Source organism: Odocoileus virginianus, chromosome 5, assembly GCF_023699985.2.
Source record: "Odocoileus virginianus isolate 20LAN1187 ecotype Illinois chromosome 5, Ovbor_1.2, whole genome shotgun sequence".
In the NCBI taxonomy this organism is placed as follows: domain Eukaryota; kingdom Metazoa; phylum Chordata; class Mammalia; order Artiodactyla; family Cervidae; genus Odocoileus; species Odocoileus virginianus.
Window position 1 is genome coordinate 60,179,836 of NC_069678.1, and position 22,475 is coordinate 60,202,310.

General features: G+C 38.6%; 1 protein-coding gene across 21 annotated transcripts in view; it reads right to left on the reverse strand.

Moving 5' to 3' along the window:
• SGIP1 (SH3GL interacting endocytic adaptor 1) overlaps positions 1–22,475 on the reverse strand; it is a 229,972-nt gene that overhangs the window by 108,919 nt on the left and 98,578 nt on the right. For 8 of the 21 annotated variants that reach the window (XM_070467995.1, XM_070468007.1, XM_070468004.1 and 5 more), the window contains 6 exons: positions 21,775–21,799; positions 20,686–20,769; positions 18,786–18,857; positions 14,299–14,355; positions 9,208–9,262; positions 8,330–8,505 (listed from right to left, as the gene is read on the reverse strand). In XM_070467995.1, coding sequence (XP_070324096.1) covers positions 8,330–8,505; positions 9,208–9,262; positions 14,299–14,355; positions 18,786–18,857; positions 20,686–20,769; positions 21,775–21,799 — 469 coding nt within the window. The remainder of the gene's footprint in view (positions 1–8,329; positions 8,506–9,207; positions 9,263–14,298; positions 14,356–18,785; positions 18,858–20,685; positions 20,770–21,774; positions 21,800–22,475) is intronic. The other 13 variants (XM_070468008.1, XM_070468006.1, XM_070468000.1 and 10 more) reach the window with 5 other exon arrangements.

Sequence of the window (22,475 nt, forward strand, 5' to 3'; positions counted from 1 at the left end):
TGACAAAAACCACTGCAATGATGTAAAATAATTAGCCTCCAACTAATAAAAATAAATGGAAAAAAAATGTAGTGTTTGTTTTCTCAATTCCATGAATGCTATAGGAGCCACAGGATTCAAGGTACATTGTGAGCAGAACACATCACTGAAGCATATGATGAAAGCTCTATGGGTTTTGGAAGAAGTGGATATGTCTACCTCTGAGATCCTGTGAAGGGTAAGGAAGCCGAGAGATTGTGGAATGGAGGCCAGAGGAGAAGTTGACTACATAAAACCATATATTTAATCAGGACTGAGTGAAGAGAGGCAGGCGTTTGGACCACAAGGGGAAGTTCATCCTCTGTGGGCCACCTGCCATATCAACTATACATTATTTAAAATTTTATTATTGGAGTAAAATTACTTTATAATGCTGTGTTAGTTTCTGCTATGCAACAAAGTGAATCAGCAACATGTATACATATATTCCTTCCCTTTCAAGATAAGCTTGTAGTTAACATGAATGTTGAACAAAATCTGTCCAATATTTCTTTTTTTTTTTTTTGTCCAATATTTCTGATGTTAGCTCTCAGTGCTGGCTTCAAATATTTAGTGAACTGATTTGAAGAGGGATGGGAAATGATGTCATTTCTCACTGAAATAAATTTGGTGGGGGTGCACAATATAGAATCCCATTGGGAATGCTAGCTTTCAATAGGGTTTCCTGAAGAAGCACCATATTTACTCAAGGGATTTTGTTAAAACAAAATTAGGAATGCTAAAACAATTTAGGAATGCTTCTGGAATGGCTTCAAAATCAACCTACAGGCAGTACAAAAGTTATTTTATTAATGCATTTTCCTAGTTTGATACTCAGAGTAGTTACTGGTCTTGGCTCTACATGACTTTTGGCTATTTGGGTTTCCTGATTTATCACCATTTAATGATATTCTTAAAAATGTGCCCCAGACTCTGCAAACATTTCTAACAACAATAGAATGATCCCTCAATGTAGTATCTGATATTACAATATGGTGTTTACTAAATTAACTCATTCCACCCTTACAATAGCCCTGTGAAGTCGGTACAGGAGTTATCTTCACTCACTAATGAAGAAACCGTGGCTCAGGTTTTGTAACTTGTGCAAAGCAACCCCAGTGAAGAGGTAGAGCACAGTTGTCTGAGTAATTGTGATGTCATTGAAATAACTGTCTATTTGCATCTCCCTCAAATTATTTTAAAGGAAATTAATGGTATTCCATTGCATGTTAAGATTTCTTTTTGTTGTTTTCGTTTTCCCCTTTGAGAAATCTATTAAGAACAAAACCATTTGTGAAAGATGTAATAGAGGTCAGTTTCTACCCTGAATGTAAAGTGTGTGGGAAGCAGAGAGCAGAGTGATTTATCCTACACCTCTGTTTCCATATTCTCCTTTAAAAGAGAAATCTTTACATTTTACTAACAGAAAGAGAGGGACATCCCAGCAACCACTGTGTGAGGTAGGTGATCATTATTTCCATTTTAGTTATGAGGAAACTGATACTCAAATAGGTTTAAGAAACTTGCTTAAGTTTGCAAGAGGTTGAGTTCACTCTATCAGATTCCAGTATCTTTTCTGTAAGATAAACTAGCACTGTATGCTAGGTTCTTCAGGGGTAAGTACAAAGTCTCTATTTGTGCTTAAAGAAATATCAATCACAAATGTCCAGTATGGAAAAAACTGATTTAAAATTCCTCTGAAAGGTCAATCAGATTTGGTTCAAAACTAAAGTTTAAGACAGGCAAGAGATTGTCCAAACCTCTTCGAATGAATTCAAGACTTGAGATATAGATACATTATAATCCCATGACTCTCAATAAAGGAGCAAAAGTTATCTTAAAATATGTATATACAAGTATATATAAATAAATAAATGAATACATACATATATACATAATAGTGTGATGGTTAATTTTATGTCATGTCAACTTGGCTGGCTATCAGGTATCCAGGTTAGACATTATTTCTGGACGTGTTATGAAGGTGTTTCCAGATAAGATTAGCATTTGGGTAGCATTTGAACTGGTGGACTCAGGAAAGTACATAGCCCTCCCTTATGTGGGTCAGCATCATCTAATCTATTGAGGATCTAAAGAGAAAAAAAGGGAAAGGAAGGAGGAATTCACCCTGTTTTTCTGCCTCATCATTTGTGCTAGGACATCTCTTCTCGTCTTGCGCCCTCAGACTGGAATTTACACTGTTAGCCCTTCTGGTTCTCAGGCCTTAAGACTGAAATGAATTATACCATCAGCTTTCCTGGGCCTCCAGCTTGTGAAGAGCATATTGTGGGACTTAGCCTCCAAAATCATGTGAAGCCAATTTGTTACAACAACATCTATTATCTCTCTATCTATCATGTATATACATCTATCTATTACATACACTGGAGAAGGAAATGGCAACTCATTCGAGTATTCTTGCCTAGAGAACCCCATGGACAGAGAAGCCTGGCAGGATACAGTTCATGGGTTGCAAGAGTCGGACATGACTTAGTGACTACGCCACCATCACGTATACACATATATTCTGTTAGTTCTCTTTCTCTGGAGAACCCTGAATAACACCCTAGTAATAAAGAAACAAACAACTGCAAAATACTAATTATGCACCAGGAACTGTTACTAGGATATTCTGTGTGCTTTCTCCATTCACTCATTTATCAAATAACTATCTGCATGCCCAATATGTGCCATGTACTGTGCTAAGCACAGGGGGCAAAAAAATCAAAGAAGATTTGATCCTGCCAGAGACCAACAATAATCTGCAGAAAAATTCCATAAGGACTACTACCACCCTTCAGTTCAGTCTCTCAGTTGTGTCTGAATCTTTACGATCCCATGGACTGCAGCGCGCCAGGCTTCCCTGTCTATCACCAACTCCTGGCACTTGCTTAAACTCATGTCCATCGAATCGGTGGTGCCATCCAACCATCTCATCCTGTCATCCCCTTTTCCTCCTGCCTTCAGTGAGTCAGTTCTTCGCATCAGGTGGCCAAAGTACTGGAGCTTCAGCTTCAGCATCAGTCCTTCCAATGAATATGCAGGACTGATTTCCTTTAGGATTGACTGCTTTGATCTCCTTGCAGTCCAAAGGACTCTCAAGAGTCTTCCCCAACACCACACAGTCCGAAAGAATCAATTCTTTGGTGCTCAGTATTCTTTACAGTTCAACTCTCACATCCATTCGTGACTGCTGGAAAACCCATAGCTTTGACTAGATGGACTTTTGTTGGCAAAGTAGTGTCTCTGCCTTTTTTTTTTTTTTTTTTAAATTATCCTTCCTTTACAGAAAAGGAAATATAATCTCAGAACAATTATGGGGCTCATCTAAGTTTACACAGGTAGAACATGGCAGAGCTGGGCCTGCTGTCTGGACATCTGCTTTTTCAATTATTATATGCCTACCTCCTCAGATTCTATAAGAAATTATTTAAACAAATGGCCACAAAACACTTGGAAGAGAAGGTGGTAACCCTAGGTGCCAAAATGTGCTGGGTAGACTTGTCTTCAGAAGGGTGTTTTACACAGTCATTAGGAGTGCCACTGGCAGACAGCCTTCATCTGTCAACACTTCAGGGTCTGACACAGCTGGAGAGAGCCACCTTGGCCAAGGTCATGCCCCTTCTTAGCAAGCCCATATTGGAGCACAGATTGATGTAGCAGTATAACGGTTATTCATCTCAGCCCAACTCAGAACAAATGTGAAGGGTCATTTTAGCTCAAGAGTTCCCCAGATGATTAGCTGAGGTTGTTGTTGGACATGCAAAACAGCTCACCTCCACCCTCTGCCCACCCTACCCCTCAGTATTGAGCCCAGTATCTTGCACACTAAACTTGGAGTTGGAGATAATATGCTTCATGGAAAACCTGTTGAGAAAAGGAGGGACTCTATCCTTTTGGACAGTCCAGTCCCTTTGGATTGAACTCTGTCCAGTCCTCCAAAGAGTAAAGAGTACAACTATAACATGAACCTAAGTTACACAGAGACAGCGTTTGGGTTTAATTTGTTTATCACATTTCTCTCTATGATGAGGCAGTCTTTCTCAAAAAGCAGTGAACTCTATAAGATAGAGGGAGCACTGTTACTGTTGCAGGAATCTGTATCAATCACATAAATTGATATTTAACTGAAATTGGTATTTTTAAGCCCTGCTGCTGGCTAGTATGTAACATAACATCAGTGGTATTTAGAAATCAGTGATTAGAAATCTTTAAAAGGAAATTTCCTCATTTCAATAGGTTTGGGGAATAACTTAAGATAAATGGGAAAGTCCCATTTTCCATTACTCTGAGATTATTTAAAATATAGTGACACAGAAACTGTGTCCATGTCTACCAGTATCCATTCACTCCTTCGTCTTTTAATAACAGAGCCTTGGATTTTAGCTGGATATATGTGTATCTGCGCTTCTCAGGTGGCTCAGTGGTAAAGAATCCACCTGCCAGTGCAGGAGATGGCAAGAGATGTGGATTCGATCCTTGGGTTGGGAAGACTCCCTGGAGGAGCAAATGGCAACCCACTCCAGTATTCTTGCCTGGAGAATTCCATGGTCAAAGGAGCCTGGTGGGCTACAGTCATCCTGCTTTGCCTTTAATGTGGAATAGAAATAAAGCATCTATTCTGTGTAAGCCATGACTATTAATATTTTGGTTTCTGGCGAAGAATATTAGTATTGATCTACCAATATTCTAACTCATACATATCCCTAATTCAACAATTAATTCAAAACTAATTGAATCCCTAATTCAAACCTAGGTGATTTTCCTTCTTTACCCTATTAGTATAATATCTTAGGGCTTCCCTGGTAACTCAGATGGCAAAGAATCTGCCTGCAAGGCAGGAGATCTGGGTTTGATCTCTCGAGAAGGGAATGGCAACCCACTCCAGTATTTTTGTCTGGAGAATTCCATGGACAGAGGAGCCTTGTGGGCTACAGTCCATGAGGTCATAACAAGTTGGACACGACTGACTAACGCTTTCATGATATCTTATTAGGAGATCACAACATGAGAAGAATAGAAATTAGCATCTTTTGACTGTGAGTCGCATCCTCCTCTCTCTCTCTCTCTTTTTTTTTTTTTTTTTGGTGCTTTGCCTTGTCCTGGTCCATATTAAAACTTGATTTCTATATAAAAATCAAGGGCCAAGGTAAGATCTGGACTGGAACTATGTTTATTTGTCAATATAGTAGGATTTTTGCTAGCAGCTAAAACCTTAATTTTTTATGTTGCTGAAGCTTTGTTTTTTAGGGAGGAGTAATTTTCATATAGGTTTGTTTATATTGTATACACAAATAGATATATATGATTCATTCATACATCCATTCATTCATTTTATTCAAGTTATTTGACAATGAAATATATATAGTAAACCTATCCAAATAAAGTGAAAAGAAATTCATGGTAAGAGATATCAAATGGGTTACAATTCATTACTACATATTTACAGGTAGATGAAAAGAAGTGAATTACAAACTTGTCTTAAAATTCTTCAAAAGAAATATCAGCCACTGTTGTGAATCCTACCATTTTCTTTAACTTTATTAGTGTAGCAATTGATGCTTTTGTGGCATTAGAACCAACGCCTAACAGAAATATTCTAATATATCATTAATTGGTATAGGTCCTATTTCTCTTTTTGTGCCTGAATTAAGTGTAGATGTATGAACATTTGATTGCGTGGCTGGAAACATCTAAAGTCGTACAAAACATTGCTCATTTTTATCCTGGCACTAACTGGATTTCAGAAGGTTATTTCCATTCATCCAGTTCTGGAGATAAGGTTCTATTTATGTCCTTTGTGAAATATCCCTATAGCTGGTTATGGGTTATCTAGATGAGGACAAGGATTCTAAAGGCAAGAATATCTTTTCAGTTCTCATCTCCCTTTATAGTTATGTTTATCTATAAACATGCCTCTCTTTCCCTAAAGTAGCCATCGCAGCTTATTTTCTCACACTAACTGTCAAAAATCACAGATATTTGGGAATCATAGTAATGACAGAGGTAGGTTCTCACATTAGAGGGAGCTGGCTGGGAATGCCAGGGCAGTAGTGGTGGGGGGGGTCCCAGGCTTTCTTGGTCTGTGGGGCTACTGGTCTGCCCAACCCTGAGATTACTTTCTCTGAGTGTCTCAATTTAGTTTTTGTACCATTTCTCTATTTTTGGCGGTCTTAACCACATCATGTCAATGTCTTACTTTAAAAACAGGTGTTGGTACATCTGTGTCTCTTTTTCTGTTTTGCATATAGGGTTATCGTTACCATCTTTCTAAATCCCATATATATGTGTTAGTATACTGTATTGGTCTTTATCTTTCTGGCTTACTTCACTCTGTATGATGGGCTCCAGTTTCATCCATCTCATTAGAACTGATTCAAATGAATTCTTTTTAATGGCTGAGTAATATTCCATGGTGTATATGTACCACAGCTTCCTTATCCATTCGTAGACCCAGAGGAATCGGGTGGAGAGGGAGGTGGGAGGGGGGATCGGGATGGGGAATATATGTAAATCCATGGCTGATTCATGTCAATGTATGGCAAAAACCACTACAATATTGTAAAGTAATTAGCCTTGAACTAATAAAAATAAATGGGGGAAAAAAAAACAGGTGTTGGGAAAAACTCAGAGTGACAGCCACTCTCCTTGGTATACCCTTAGCAACATATGCAGTGGGAGGAGTAGCTATGAGATGACTTGCGTAGACATATTCTTTCTTTTTTAATTGGAGTAGAGTTGCTTTCCAGTGTTGTATTAGCTTCTCCTGTACAACAAAGTGAATCAGATATATGAAGAGATATTCTTTTTGATGGAAAGGATCTTAGATTCAATTAGCTTTCAGAAAATAAATACCACATGCCTGGATCTTTCTAATAAGTTTTATTTCATGTAAATTTGTTCACTGAATTCCAAGAACTTGGCTTCTTATACTTATCCAGGTAGCTCCCCAATGCCCACTGTCTATTACACCCTAAATAGAAGTAAATATAAATTGCTTTCAATCATTTAAATAAAATTTTACAATTAACAAAAATATTTTAGTAAGTAAAAAATGATTCGAAAGATGTCAACTGAAAAGTGAAAGTGTGCACATTTAAAATGGCCTTGTTACTACAAATTGCTTATATTACAGAACAATATGTGAGTTTAAAATTTGTACCTTCCATTACAGAAGGGAAAGGAAACTAGTATATGTCATGATTCCTTTTTCAAGAAGACATCTTAAGATGGCAAGTGAGTATATGATTAAAAATTATCTGAGATATTATTTGCTGTGGTTGACTGCTATTAGCAGTCATATTAGTTGACTCTAACAGCAGTGGTAAAGGCCATTATAAGCACTAAAGAAAGCATTGTTAGAGATTTTATCCATCCCAGGCAGGCACCCAAAGGATGGGTGATTACAACTCCTATAGAAACGTTAGTTGGTATATTCCAAAAGCATAGAAAAAACGGTCCAGCATTTATTAACTACCTCATTCATGGGAAATGCTGCTGGGAGATCACATCTCTCTAGAGAAGATGCCAAGAAGCTAAGAATATATTAGCTCCTAGTACAAGAGCCTTCATCTGCTCTTCACAGCTATTTTTAGAAAACAATTGCAGCATTGATCAAGCACTATAGAGAAAACACTGTAAATGTTGGAACTTAGAATGCAGCTAGAGAAATTTAGTAGATGAGAATTGGAAAAGAAGTACAAATTGCAGGAAAATACCAATTTGATTAATATAAATAAGGCATATCTATCTGTATTTGGGGTGTCTAAATAGAGTCTTTAAGACAATTTGATAACAAAATATAATGAAGCTTGTGAGTTTTAATATCTTTTTAGACTATGGTTTATTAGATTAATATTTCTTTTTGAAGCACTGGCAATGAAAAGGATTTTTCCCTAAAGAAAGCAATCTCCTTCGTTTTCTTTCCATGAGTTTTCATGTGTTGCATCATAAAATAAGACATTAAAATGTGTTTTTAAAAATCTTTGTTAGTAAATATGTAAACTTCATATTTTTTTAATTGTTTCAGAAGTAAGTCTGGATAATGTTTGTTATTTTTTCCTCCTTTGAAAAATACTAGCAGGAAAACGTCAAAAACAAATGTGATCCCACTTTGAAAAGCACGAAAACTGCAAATAAAATAAGCATAATTTTCCATAGCTAGAATGAGCTGTTTCAGGTTTATAGAGTTCATAAAATCACGACCATATGCAGCTTTCAGCTTAAAGAGTTTCTGATTTACTTGACATGTATGGGCAGAGCACAGCGGTCAATCCAACCTCACCAAAGCTTGAAATAAAAAGCTACTCACCACCGGTGATGGGGAAAGTGCAATGTTGCCTATTGATGCCTTCAGTTCATCTACAGTTGCAGCGTTCTTAAGAATGTCTTTAGCTTGCAATGGCTTAATCTTGATATTAAACTTCTTGTGTGATTCTTCTTCCTCTTCTGATTCACTCGAAGAATAAAAGTGCTTTCCTTTGGTAGGTAAAACACAGTTAAAGACGCATAACTCTGTCTTTTCTACTCAGAGGCAATGATGAGTATAAGACAAGAGTGATTGCACAAAGACACAGCAGAAGCACACTTGGGTGGCAGAAAATCAAAGCAAATCAAAAATCAAAGTGTAAAGCAGGAAAGAGTCAGAATTTATCCACCTTTCCTTGGAACATGATTAAGGAGGACAAATTTCCAGGAGCAATGGTTCCAAAGCCCATTATGTGTGTCACACTCAGCACTCACAGTTACAGGCCCGTGGGGATTTCCTCTTACCACAGGAGACAGGAAGGCCACTCTGTGAAGGATTTGTGATGACATTTTGTGCTTCAGAGTATGACCTGCTCTGACCAGAGATGGTTTGTGGGGAAAGCACAAGTCAGAGCTATCTCCCAGCCACCATAAGTAGTGTTATCATATCAGATTTTAGAAGACAACCCAGCACCCACAATTTGCACAATTGTTTTTCAGCGCAATTTTTCTTTCTCCTCTCTCCCTCTTCTATGAATAGATTAAGGCAAAATGCCTGCTTGTTAGTGATCAGCCTGTTCTCTGTGCTGTTTATTCATCTCTAATACTAGTGACAACAGGATTTGAGAAGCTTGAGTTTCGGCACTTCTGCAAATCCTAAATTTATCATCCTACTTTCTGAAAGCAAATGGAAATTAAGATTAAAATATAAAGAAAGGATATAGCCGGGTTCCTCAGGTCTGATGCTGTAGCCTTCTTCATCCAGCTCAGGGGAATTCTATAAAATACAAGTGCACATTAAACAATCATTGTCCTGACAATGGTAAAGAAATTACTCACATTCCTTGAAGAATCATCTAGTTAAGGATATAGACGTGCCTCTTGTTTTGAATGCTATGTGTTTATAAATTTACTCAAGGATATTTGGAGAGTCTGCCTATTGGGAAAATAAACTAGAAGTCAATTGTCAGTGAAAGAAAGAGAATGTATCATGCACTTCCTATAAGCCAAGGATTATGCTAAGCAACATAGTGGGGATACAACATGCAAATTATCTTTTGTCTGTATTCTGGTAGTCAAAAGTTTAAAGAAAAGGCAAAACACAAAATATTACTGATAGAAGTCTGAAAGGAAAGGAAATTTGTGAGATCTGGAAGAATTAGGGAGTCTCTGTGTGCCTTTTGGGTCAGACGGAGAGGAGAGGCAAGTCCGTGGTGGGGAAGAGATTGTACCAAGACACCAAGGTAGGATTGGACAGTATGATTCTCATGGTGAAAGGGAAAGGGAGATGAAGATGACAGGACTGGAGAGGAAGCTGTATGGGGAAGGAAGACCATGGAAAAGAAGATGGGTGGGGGGCAGGCAACATTCTAGGGGAAAAGTCTGGACTTGACATGGCTACTGCAGCTTCTCAATTAGGGTGGGACATGCTGAAAGCTTCCCTTGGCGGCTCAGATGGTAAAGAATCTGTCGGCAATGTGGGAGACCTGGGTTTGATTCCCGGGATTAGAAGATCCCCTGGAGGAGGGCATGGCAACCCACTTCAGTATTCTTGCCTGGAGAATCCCCATGGACAAGGAGTCTGGCAGGCTACAGTCCACGGTGTTGCAGAGTCGGACACAAGCGAGTGACTAAGCACAGCACTTGCTGAAAGCAGAATCATGAGATGTTGAAAATATGCTGAGGATAGACTTGGGACAGAAGAAACTGGAGAAAGGAAAACTAACTCATGATACTTGCAACAATTCAGGTGAGATGTGCTAAGGAGGACCAAGTTGTTAGTTTTGGGAAGGGATGAATTGAGGACATTTGGAAGGACAGATTGTGAGTTCTCAGTCACAGATTGGTCATGGGAGAAAAAGGAGAGGAAATGTTCAAGAAGATTCCAAGATTTCTTCCATCAAATCCTGGGAGTACTCCTGGCTGAACTCATTCTAACAGGAGGCAACTAACACTTTTAGGAAAAAGATAAGAAAGATAAAAGTCTGCATGATTGGGATTAGTGTTGCCATATCTTAGTTCCTGTTATATGGTCAGTACCATGACCTACGTTTTGTTTCACTGACTATTCATAGCAATCGTGTGTGTGTGTGTTAGTTGTTCAGTTATGTCCAACTCCTTGTGACCCCATGGGCTGTAGCCCGCCAGGCTCCTCTGTCCATGGAATTCTCCAGGCAAGAATATTGGAGTGAGTAGCCATTTCTTCCTCCAGGAGATCTTCCCGACCCAGAGATCAAACCTGGGTCTCCTGCACTGCAGGTGGATTCTTTACCGTCTGAGCCACCGGGGAAGCCTCATAGCAATCGTACATGGAAAGGGTTTCCATCCACCAGGGAGGAAACTAAGAGAAATCAGATGCCATTTCTCTAGGAAATACATCTAGCAAATGACAGGCCTGGTCTTGACCCCAGGTGTTTTGAGACTAAACTTGGTGCTTGAGAGGGGAAGAGGGGGCAGAGTTCAAAGCTGGCCTCCTGAAGTTGAGGTTATAGGACTGGAAGAAAGAGAACAGAGCTGGAGAGAGAGATCTTGGAGTCACTGAAGCAACATATAAGCCATGACCAAGGAGAGAAAAGAGGGCCTGAGTGCCATGGAAAAGCTGCCATTTATTGTGCATTTATTATCTCCCTTTTGTACTTTCAGTACTTAAAATTAGTTGTTTTTTTTTTTTTTAAGTGCAAGAGTATTAAGGTTACTTTCCTGCTAAAAACCTGCCCCTGCCTTTTTACTGCACTTAGAATAATAACTTAGCACCATTAAATAGCCCACAAGGCCCTGCCTGATTCTCTCAGGGCCTTCTTCCCACTGTTGACATATGAGGTTTGATCACTGCAGGCTTTTTCCCACTTCTGGATCCTCATAAAAGTCCTCCTTTTTGCCTGAAAGTCTCTTCCCTCAAATATGAAGTCAGTTAAACCTTACTTAAACTTTAGAGCTTTGCTTAAAGGCCACATCCATCCCTAGGTTTTCCCTGCCACAAACACAATGATACAGTCTCTTTAAAATAAAATCTTTCTTATTACTTAAAGAAAGTGGAGTCTAGTGTATTAATATAATTATAACCACAATTCCTATGACCTGAATAACTTTTAGGACTAAGCAAATTTGAGGGAAATTCTGCTTCCTTTAAACACTCCCAAGTTGTTAAGGATAGCACCAAGGTTTAGGGTTGGATGGAGAATCAGGAATACTTGATGAATAATCAACTAATAATCACATATTGATGAATCATCAATAATAATTTTGTATTTTAATTATCATGCTTCTTTTTTGCTTAGAGTATCCCATTCCTGTGCATTAAAGATGTCTACAAAATATAACAAAATTTTTGTTATAACAAAAATTCTACAAAATCCTACAAAATACAACAAAATTCTTTTTAGGTGAAAAAGTGCTAATTTTGAGAAAAAGATTACCTGTCCTTAACATATCTAGTAACTTCCCTTATAATATTATTTATGAACAATTTGGATGTGGGGTAAAATGCTGTGCTATGCTTAGTCACTCAGTCATGTCTAACTCTTTGCAACTCCATGGACTATAGCCCACCAGGCTTCTCTGTCCATGGGGAGTCTCCAGGCAAGAACACTGGAGTGGGTTGCCATGCCCCCCTCCAGGGGATCTTCCCAACCCAGGGATCAAACTCAAGTTTCCCGAATTGTAGGTGGATTCTTTACCATCTGAGCCAACAGGGAAGCCCAGGAGTACTGGAGTGTGTAGCCTATCCCTTCTCCAGGGGATCTTCTCAACCCAGGAATTGAACTGGGGTCTCCTGCATTGCAGGTAGATTCTTCACCAGCTGAGCTACCAGGGAAGCCCATGGGGCAACATAGGGGCTGTCACAGGTCTAGGGAATTGAACTGCAGAAAATATAAAAAAGATCTCAACACTGGGAAACAGGTATAAGGGAAGACCAGGTAATGAGGTTGACAGAATGACATGTTCTGGAGTGTACAGGTGGCATGAATAATTGAATTTTCTTGAGAGTCAGTTTTTCTTTCTATAAAATGCAGGTAATGTAGTATTCACCTTCTAAGGTGTAAAAAACAGTGGCAGATTTTATTTTCTTGGGCTCCAAAATCACTGCAGAACTCCTTGGAAGAAAAGCTATGACAAACCTAGACAGTATTAAAAAGCAGAGACATCACTTTGCAGACAAATGTCTGTAGAGTCAAAGCTATGTTTTTTCCAGTAGTCATGTGTGGAAGGGAGAGTTAGACCATAAAGAAAGCTGAGCACCGAAGAAATGATTCTTTCAAACTGTGGTGCTGGAGAACACTCTTGAGAGTCCCTTGGACAGCAAGAACAAACCATTCAATACTAAAGGAAATCAACCCTGAATTGGAAGGACTGATGTTGAAGCTTCCAATACTTTGACCATCTGATTGGAAGAGCTGACTCACTGGAAAAGACCCTGATGCTGGGAAGGACTGAGGGCAGGAGGAGAAGGGGTCGACAGAGGATGAGATAGTTGGATGGTATCACTGACTCAATGGACATGAGTTTGAGCATGCTCTGGGAGAAAGTGACGCAAAGGGAAACCTGGCATGCTGCAGTCCATGGGGTCACAAAGAGACGGACATGACTTAACAACTGAACAACAAAAAGGTGGTAAGAATTTAGTAGCATGTCATAATATGAATGTTCGTATTTAAAAAAGTGAAATTCTTAACCAATGTGCAAATGCATTAACATCAAGTTTAATTTTTATGAAAGAGGAGGTTGGGTTAGACAGTCACCTAAGTTGTAAGTACAAAGGCATTTTGTAGGAATTATGAATTTAGGCACTTGGTATGCAATAAAAGTGATTTTTGATATGAATATGGCCTATATGTTTTCTATGATTAGAAATATAAGAGCAATTTTGTCCATCCTGTTGTGGCTGGTGAAGTGTGTGGTGATGAGGTTAACTGGCTACTGGGGGAATTACAAGGAGAGTTGAGGTCTCCACTGGGATTCACCCTTACTCCTTGGGAAGAAACAACTGATTGTCATTTGACTTGGGAAAAATCTGTACCATGAGGCTAGAATAATTTTCATATGCTATGGTAGGAATATTTGTATTGCTCCCTAATTTATATGTTGAAATCCAAACCCCAAGGTAATGGTATTAGGAGTTGAGGCCTTTGGGGGTGATTAGGTCACAAGGGAGGAGACCGCATGATTGGGATTAATGCCCTTATAAAAGAGACCACAGTGAGGTTACGGTTAGAAGGTGCCTTCTATGAACCAGGAAGTGGGCACTCAACCAGACACCGAATCTGCTGGTATCGTGATCCTGGACTTCTCAGGCTCCAAAACTGTTAGATATAAATGTTTGTGTTTATAAGCCATTCAGTTTTTGGCATATTTGTTATAGCCACCTGAACAGACTAGGACATTGCAAAATCAAGGCCTGGACATGAATTGACTTGACTCAATACTCAGAGCTGCTTATCAATATAATTAGGACTGAACATCTAGAGTTAATATTTTAAAAAGTGTTTTTTGAACATGCATGCCAGGCTAGGCAGGCTACTAAAATATTCTGCAAAGAGTTAGCTCATTGAATCTTCTCAATAATGTTATAAAGTAACTACTGACTTCATTTATGGTGGCCAGCAAATAACCAAAGCCACACGTAGCTGTTCCACGGAGGGGTCAGGTCTCAAACTCAGGTCTAACAGACTCTAGTGCTCTTAGACTCTATACCAGGCTAACTGTGCCAGCACTTCCTGATGAGATGTTTCACTTATTTCTATGCTCTATTTTAAGTATAAGCATGCCTCGACTCTTTTTCACACTGAAATTTTATAAAAACAATCTGATACTCACATATCTTTCCCAATCAATTTCTGCATAAAATCCATTTGGTGCTCCATTGCTTTTCTTCTGTAATAAATTTGAAAATACATTTAGAAAAGAAACATTTGAATTAATATAAGAGAAACAAAAGAAAACTTGTCTTATATGCATTTAGCAAGAGCTATCAAAATCCAGCACTGGAAAGACACATTAGAGCAACCTATTAAGCAACCACATTGGTGTAACTGAATGGTAAATTGAGTTGCCATGACACTGCATAAAAGAATTTACACACTTACTTCACAAAAGACTGTAGGATATGCATAGGGATATTAACAACTAGCTACTCAAATGTTATATAATTACTAAAGAATCAGCAGCCCCTATGTATTATTTAATCCTCTATACCTCAGGGGATATAACCAGATGTATTCAATATGTAATATTTAAATGGAAATATTTTGACCCATGTTATTCTCATACACAATTATTTCCAACATATCCAGAAAATATCATCCAAGTCATTAATTCATCTTCTTTCAGCTTTTCTAACACTGACTCAAGTTTTCCTAAACACCCTTGATAAAATATAAAGGGAATCAGATTCAAATTAGTTAACTCAGCCTCTAAGTATTAAAAAATAATGTTGATGTTCTTTTCAAGTGACTTTTCTTATGAAATTACTAAAACACAACTTGGGGATTAATTGTGGATTTCTATCATCCATGCATCCTAGGCCTCCATGAGCACACATCATTATGAGAGGACTGGGTATCAGCATTATTCTCTCAGAATTATCTTAAAGTTCTATTTTCAGCCCTGGTACTGCCATGACATGTATGGCCATGAGAACTTGATCAAGGATGTGGTATCATTCAAACTGAAATTTCTAGGATTCTTTGTTTCTCATGAGCAAAGGATAAAAACAGATCAGGTCGGTAATGGAGAGTCCATTCAACAACATTCCTACTGTAAGCACATAGAGCAATGATATGTCACTGAGCACTCATGGATCGATCTCACAACAACACACATCGAATGCTGATGAATGAGGCTTGAGGACAGGACACCTAATTTTGCAATCACAAATGAAAGCTGGTTGAGCTACAATGTTAACAGCTGACACCATTTGACAAGTAGGTTGGAGAAGAAACCTTTTCATCTATGCATGCTGGATCACTAAAAAACCAAATCAGAGGTAACCTAGTAACATCATCATTGATTGATACTGCATGTTGATTGGGTACTCTAAGAACTAGCAGTGGTTGAGTGAGGGGAAATAGTGTGCAAGGAATAGATAATGTGTCCATTATTTTCCTGTTTCTTCCCATATACCACCACTGCACTAGAACTTACAAATGCACAAATTCTGTCCTGCCTCCACCAACCAACACACTGGGACAAAGGGCCCATGCCCCATATCCCTCTTCTTTGTCTTGCTCCTGACAAAGATTATATGCTTAATCAAACTACATCATTTTAAGCTTCTCACAGAATTGCCTTCATTGAATTAGTGCTTCAATGATATTCTTTGCTATTTAAACAAAGGTTGTTTTAAAAACTTGCCACATCAACGTTGCGCCTGTATAACCTATGAAGCTCCTTTTGAGGACATGCCATCTCATAATAAAAAATCTCTCTTGTGGTGAATGGCATGGTTCTTCCTATTTGTCATACTTGTTTTCTTTTAAAATTTCTACTTTACCAATGTTTGCATATGTCTTCCTTGCAAAATTCTCCAAATCCTCCTTATAAAGCTGCTGCTGCTGCTAAGTCACTTCAGTTGTGTCCGACTCTGTGTGACCCCACAGACGGCAGCCCACCAGGCTCCCCCATCCCGGGGATTCTCCAGGCAAGAACACTGGAGTGGGTTGCCATTGCCTTCTCCAGTGCATGAAAGTGAAGTTGCTCAGTCGTGTCCGACTCTTAGTGACCCCATGGACTGCAGCCTACCAGGCTCCTCCGTCCATGGGATTTTCCAGGCAAGAGTACTGGAGTGGGGTGCCATTGCCTTCTCCTCCTTATAAAGCATATATAATAAATTCAAAATACAAACGTAATTTAGAGTAATGGGAAATCAAATGAACTAAGCTGATCTCAAAAAACTAAACTTACGAATTCTATGATCAATATAGTACTATTAATAGATCTTTCAGTCCTTAATTCTTTATTACAAAGAATTGCTATCTAAAAACCAAAGAGATTAGATAAATTACTGAGTTCAAAATTTTTGAAGTTCTACTGATGTTTGCTTCCATGATAATCTCATCTCTGTAACCAAAGCCTTTCAAGATCAAGAGAGTTGATAGGTTCAGCTAAACAAAGACAAAATGAGTGCGTGTATTTCTTTACTGGCAATATTAGAAATACAAAACTTCCTCAGTTTTTTGAATTTTCTAGATCTGGGCTGAGAGAACGTTTCTCAGTTTCCATGGAAACCAGTGGAAGACTGTGATAAAGAGAAAGCAAAGCCTATAAAAAGAAATTTCTTTTAAAATAAGAACACTTTAAACATAAATACTAAACACAAACAACAAATCATAATAGTACATTCTTTTGGGTTGATATTAAAAACACACATACACACACATATATACACACAGTTCTATTAGAGATTTAGAATCATTCACACTAGTGAATTCTTACAAATATATTTGATTTTGCAAGTGGAAATTATCAAGTTAGAGCTAATGTAGAACCTGGTTGAAATTCTTCTGGTAAAACTCTAAGGAAGAAATTCTCCCAGTTTAACAATTTAACCAGCTCATAGTGGTGATATGGAGGTAATGGCTCTATTGATTTTCAATTGGAAAACTGTGTAAAACCATGGAAGAATGTAATTTAAGTGGGGAAATATGTAAAAATTAGGCTTAATATTTAGAGCAATGTTGGCTCTTCACCAACATATTCAATATAAACAGTGATTTTTCTCTTGGAGTATAAGGTCTGTATTTTTAAAATTCTTTTCTATATTTTCTAAAATCCACAATTCTCATGAATCACTTCTAAAACTTGAATATATGACTGTTATTTAAAGATAATCAAGGCTGATAGCAATATTGATCATGTTTTAGTAGGTATTTTACTTTGGTCAAGCTTATTATCTCCTCTCAGATAATATGATTGGTTAGATCAATAAGTGTAGTAAAATTGCATTCAATTATACATTCATCAAAGTTCTTAATTTTAACTGTGGATGCTCCTCTTTTCCAGGATCATGGCCACATTGTGCTCTTTGGTGAGAAGTATTAAAGACATATGAAATGCTGCCTAAATATTATCTATTTGCCATTGAGATAGACTTGTCTCACTTTGTAAATAATGCTATAGAATAGCACTATCCAATAGAACTATCTGTGAAGAAGTAAATGTTCTGTATGTGTGTTGTCTGATATGGTGGCAACTAGCCACAAGTAGCTATGGAGTGCTTAAAATGTGGCAAATGTCACTGAAGAATTGAATTTTATTTTATTTTTAAAAATTAAAAAAATAGGTATTTATTTAACTGAAGTACAGGTGCTTTATAATGTTTTAGGTATACAGCAAAGTGATTCAATTATATATATATACACACACACACACATATGTGTGTGTGTGTGTATATACACACATTCTTTCCCATTATAGGTTATTACAAGATATTGAATATAGTTCCCTGTGCTATAAAGTAGGTCCTTGTTGTTTATTTTACATATAGTAGTGTACATCTATTAATCTCAAATTCTTAATTTATACCTTCTTCCCTTGATTTTTTCCTTGATAAACATGCTTGTTTTCTATGTCTGTGAGTCTATTTTTGTTTTATAAATGGGTTCATTTGTATTTTTTTTGTTTTAGATTTCACATATAAGTGATATCATATAATATGATGTTCACCTTTGTCTGCCTTACTTCCCTCAGTATGATAATCTCTAGATCTATCCATGTTGATGCAAATGGCACTATTTTATCATTTTTATGATTAATATTCCATTGTATATATGCACTATATATTTATCCATTCATCTGTTGATGGCCATTAAGTGAGGAGCTGAATTTTAAATAGTCACATGTGGCCACCATTTTGAACAGAGCTATCATTGTTGTACAGTCTGGGCCACCAGGATCAGCACCCCAAGTCCCTGGCAAGTACCTTAGGTCGCTCAGGCCCAAGTCCTGCCAAATTCCTGATGTTACTTAGATAGTGCTTACCCTAACAAATGACTACTCAATTTCCATAATGCTGTTTATATTATAGCTAAAGTTTTCTTATAGATAGCAGATTTTTAAAAAAATCTGAATTGCTGTCCTTCATCTAAGACATAGTCATGTCTCTTATGCCTGATCACTTTTTAAAAGTATATTCAGACATCAACATAAACAATCTATATAGTTGATTTAAAAACTGGCCCCAGTATTGGGAAATACTATCTAAGAAAGAGTCTTAAATGCTTTGGTGTTTTCAAATTTCAAATTGGGATTTTACTCACTGTTTCTACAACCCCTTGGAAATTTTAAACTAAAATCTGTTTCCTTACCGAAACTTTTTTTCCTCCTTCACGCGCGCACTCTGCTTTGTTATTGTAGGGTGGTTCATGTGGGCTGGGCTGCTGGAATTGATTGTTTTCATGTAGAAAAAAGTTGTTAAAGGATCTGTTTGTTCTTCAAGACACATATAAAGAATCACATGGAGTCAGCAAACATACCATAGAGGAAACAACATCTAGGCCAAATTGGAGGGCCTACCAATCTTGGCAGGGTTCTCGGAGCAAAGAGTGGACTTTGGGGCCCATAATGAGGCTCTATTCAGCAGGCCAGTGTGGTTAGGCCAGGAGAAGAAGGGAGAAGGGGAAAGAGGTGTCCCAGGCACCAGGGCTGATGTGGATCCAGTCCTCATTCAGCCAGCACTTAATTTACAAGTAGAGACAAACACTGGGACACATCAAAGACTGAATAAAAATAGTTGTGTTTCTAATGGCAGTCTGAAAAGGCTAGCTGCACTGTGTATTTCCCTGGATCATAGCCTTCTGGGGAGACAGCAAGACCCAGAGACACAGCTGCCAGCTCCAAACCTGGACCCTTTCCTGCACACGTGTTCAGGATGAGCTGAGAGCTCCTCGGAGCAATGACTGTGACATCCAGTCCCCCAGTCTAGGTGTGGATGGAAACCTGAACTGCTTAGGAAAGACCCAGAGTGTGTCTCTGGGTTAGACCGCATTGCCACACAGATGCCTAAATCCTCAAACTTCGAGACAGACAGCTTGGCCAGGAGTGGGCATATTCGACCAGTGGAGAGCAAGGCAAGCCCATCTTGTTACATGCAGCCCAGCTATGGAGCCTCTGCAGACAAAACCTCAAAAGCCTTGTCACCAAAGATGGGCTTCACTGGATTTGCAGAAACTGAATTTAAACAGTTAAACCTGTGGCGTAACTCCTGTGTTGACAAAGTCATATATAAGCATGAAGTGGGTATACCACCACCTGTAGTTTGGAGAACCACATTAGTGAAACCATAAATTTCAACTTCAGATATTCAAAAAGAAATCACTTTAAAAGCTTACTTAGCCATGTAAAAGTGGACTGGCTCCACTGACATAAGGTCTTAAAGAAATCAGTCTGAGTTTGAAGGGAAATCAGGTTGAGATTTCCAGGGACTGAATGCAAATAGAAATGTTGGACTTCTATAGCAACTAGTCTGAGAAGGCATTCTCAAAATTTGGTGCCCATAGTACGTGGAGAAAACTAGAGGCACATTTCCAAGTGGTAAAATAAGCAGCTGGCTAACAATGTCCAATTACCTAGGAAGCTGTACACCCTGTTTCTGAGAACATGAATTTATTTTGAATGCAGCCTATTTTCCAAACAGGTGTGTATTATTTCCTGAGAAATCAAAATTAAATGACTCCTCTTTTCTAAAATCATGACCAGTAATACATTCGTGGCATTTCCAATTAAGGAACAAAGAGGGCGCGTCTGCTGGTAAATAACTTGACGTGACTGGGCATGGTGGCAATGATGGAGGGCTTGGGGAGCTCAGGGATGAAGCCCTGTCTTCGGGTGGGCGCGTCTGCAGAGTCTCAGCTGGGCTTATGGACACAGCACATGTGCAGAGTCACCTGTTGCACAGCAGTACTGTGCCAGGTACCAGGTGCATGTTCGACGCAAGAAGTAAACAGGGGGGCCCGAGCAGAGCAGAGAACTGAGACAGCAGTGGGGCTTCAGAGACGATGACCGGAGGGGTGGGAGGAGCTTTAGAGAAAGAAAAAAAAGGACAGGACTGAGGGAGGGAAGCAAGAGACAGCAAACCAGCCCGGGAGCAGCAGGGACGGAGAGCAGAGACTAGCTAACGGAGTCTTGCAGGGGTGAGGATGAAGGGGACAAGAGAACTCAGGGACGGGGCTAAGACAGAAGCAAAGAGCAGACACAGAAGCAGAGTACCTGAGACAGAGTTAACGAGAGGGCTCTGAGCCAGAAGCAAGAGGTGAGGAGGAGCTGAGTCTTCTGGGTCTTTTTTTTCCCCTGCTGAATAGAGCCTTGATTATAGTGTTACCCAATGTCTGATAAATTTCAGTCTACTTCTTTAACATTTCATGGAGAGAACTACATGAATGCAAAAGGCACCCCAAAGCTAAGAACCTTGAGTTAATGTGGGAGAAAAACTCCTACCATAGCTGCAGCTAACACCCCAATTTAGGTCTAATATTATAAAGGGTGACTTTTCAAAAAAAATTATCTATCAGGTTTATTTTAGTTCCCACTCCAGCCGAATGAGCCTAATGTGAGTCCCTTTTTTCCCTCCTTCAGTAACAGCTGTTCTTTTGAACCTTCTGAATAGGCATCTGATTCAGCCTTGAAGGAAGTCATTTTAGAAGCTGGTGCAGCCTGTCATCAGGACAACTTGGATAAATCCAAGCTCATGCACCACGGACTTCTCTAAAAAAGCAAGAAATCTGGTGACCAGCAAGGAACCAGAGTTCCTGTTAACTCTTGAACCAGTGAACACATTTTCCTCCTCCAGGCTATAAATTCAGGCATAAGTGGTTTCAAGATCATCCCCTACTTATGAATTTAATACAGAAAATGTATCTGCAGTTCAACTGCAAAAAGGGAAAGCCTTCTTTCAATTTTATTGGATCTCAGCTCCATTATGACTTTGTGGCCTCTGTTGGAGAAAAGCATTCTCATATAATGAGCTCTTATATCATTAAATTGGAAATGAAATAACAGTTGATGGTAGCAGCCCCTGCAGGAACTGTCTGACTTTTGACCCATCATATTGATGACTGGTGGCCTTGCCTGCTCTGGAGCAAGGTTTTAGGTGAATGCAATAAATAAGTTTAACTTGACCAAGACTGTATTTATGTCCCGTGCAATTACTACAAAAAATTACAACAGTAAGAGGTCTGAAAAGTCATTTAAGCTCATTTTTTCCCCCTGCAGGAAAAAAAATGAAATGGGGCTTTAAGAAATTTAAACTAGCATAGGTTGAAATGCAAACCTACTAAAAATGGTCATTTAAATACTTACAATTCCATCTCTATCTGGTGAACCTCTGTAACAAAAAGAAATTAGTAGCTATTAGGAAAATGAATCATTCTTGCTACACAGACTCAAGTACAACAATAAGAGTCATTAACCACCTCTTGCCAGTTCCCACCCCAGTAAACCTGGCTAATGTGAGCTCATCAAAACAAATCGGTTGAATGATATTTCAGTGTGGGGTGTGTGTACATGTATGTGGGAGGGAGAGATTCATTAAAAATTGAAATCCAAAAGGCACAAGTTGTTGGTGCAGTGTCTTGCCCACTTTTGAGAGGAGAATTCAGTAAGAGCTGTCCCATTTAATCGGCTTCCATTTAAAACTGCCACCAGGAATGCCAATCGATTTGTTCTCTCATCTTCTCCCCGTAAGTGGTCTTGAATTTCCCCTTATAAGAAGGAACTTCTATGGTATTTTTCAAGTCACTTTGAGAATCTGTATTTTCCTCCATCTTTCTATATTTACTGCTCCTTTGATTACATGAGAGCAGGAAATGAAGGGCAATTTTACTAAATGGTTCACTTTGATGACTAATGTCCAGGGTATTTAATCCACAGTGATTCTAGGCTACAGTGTTGAAGAATAAAGTCTTTAGAGAAGGATGAATCTAGGTGTTCCGACTCCATTATTTACTAATTCTCTAATCTTGGACAAATTACTTAACCTCTCTAAGTCAGTTTAAGCATGA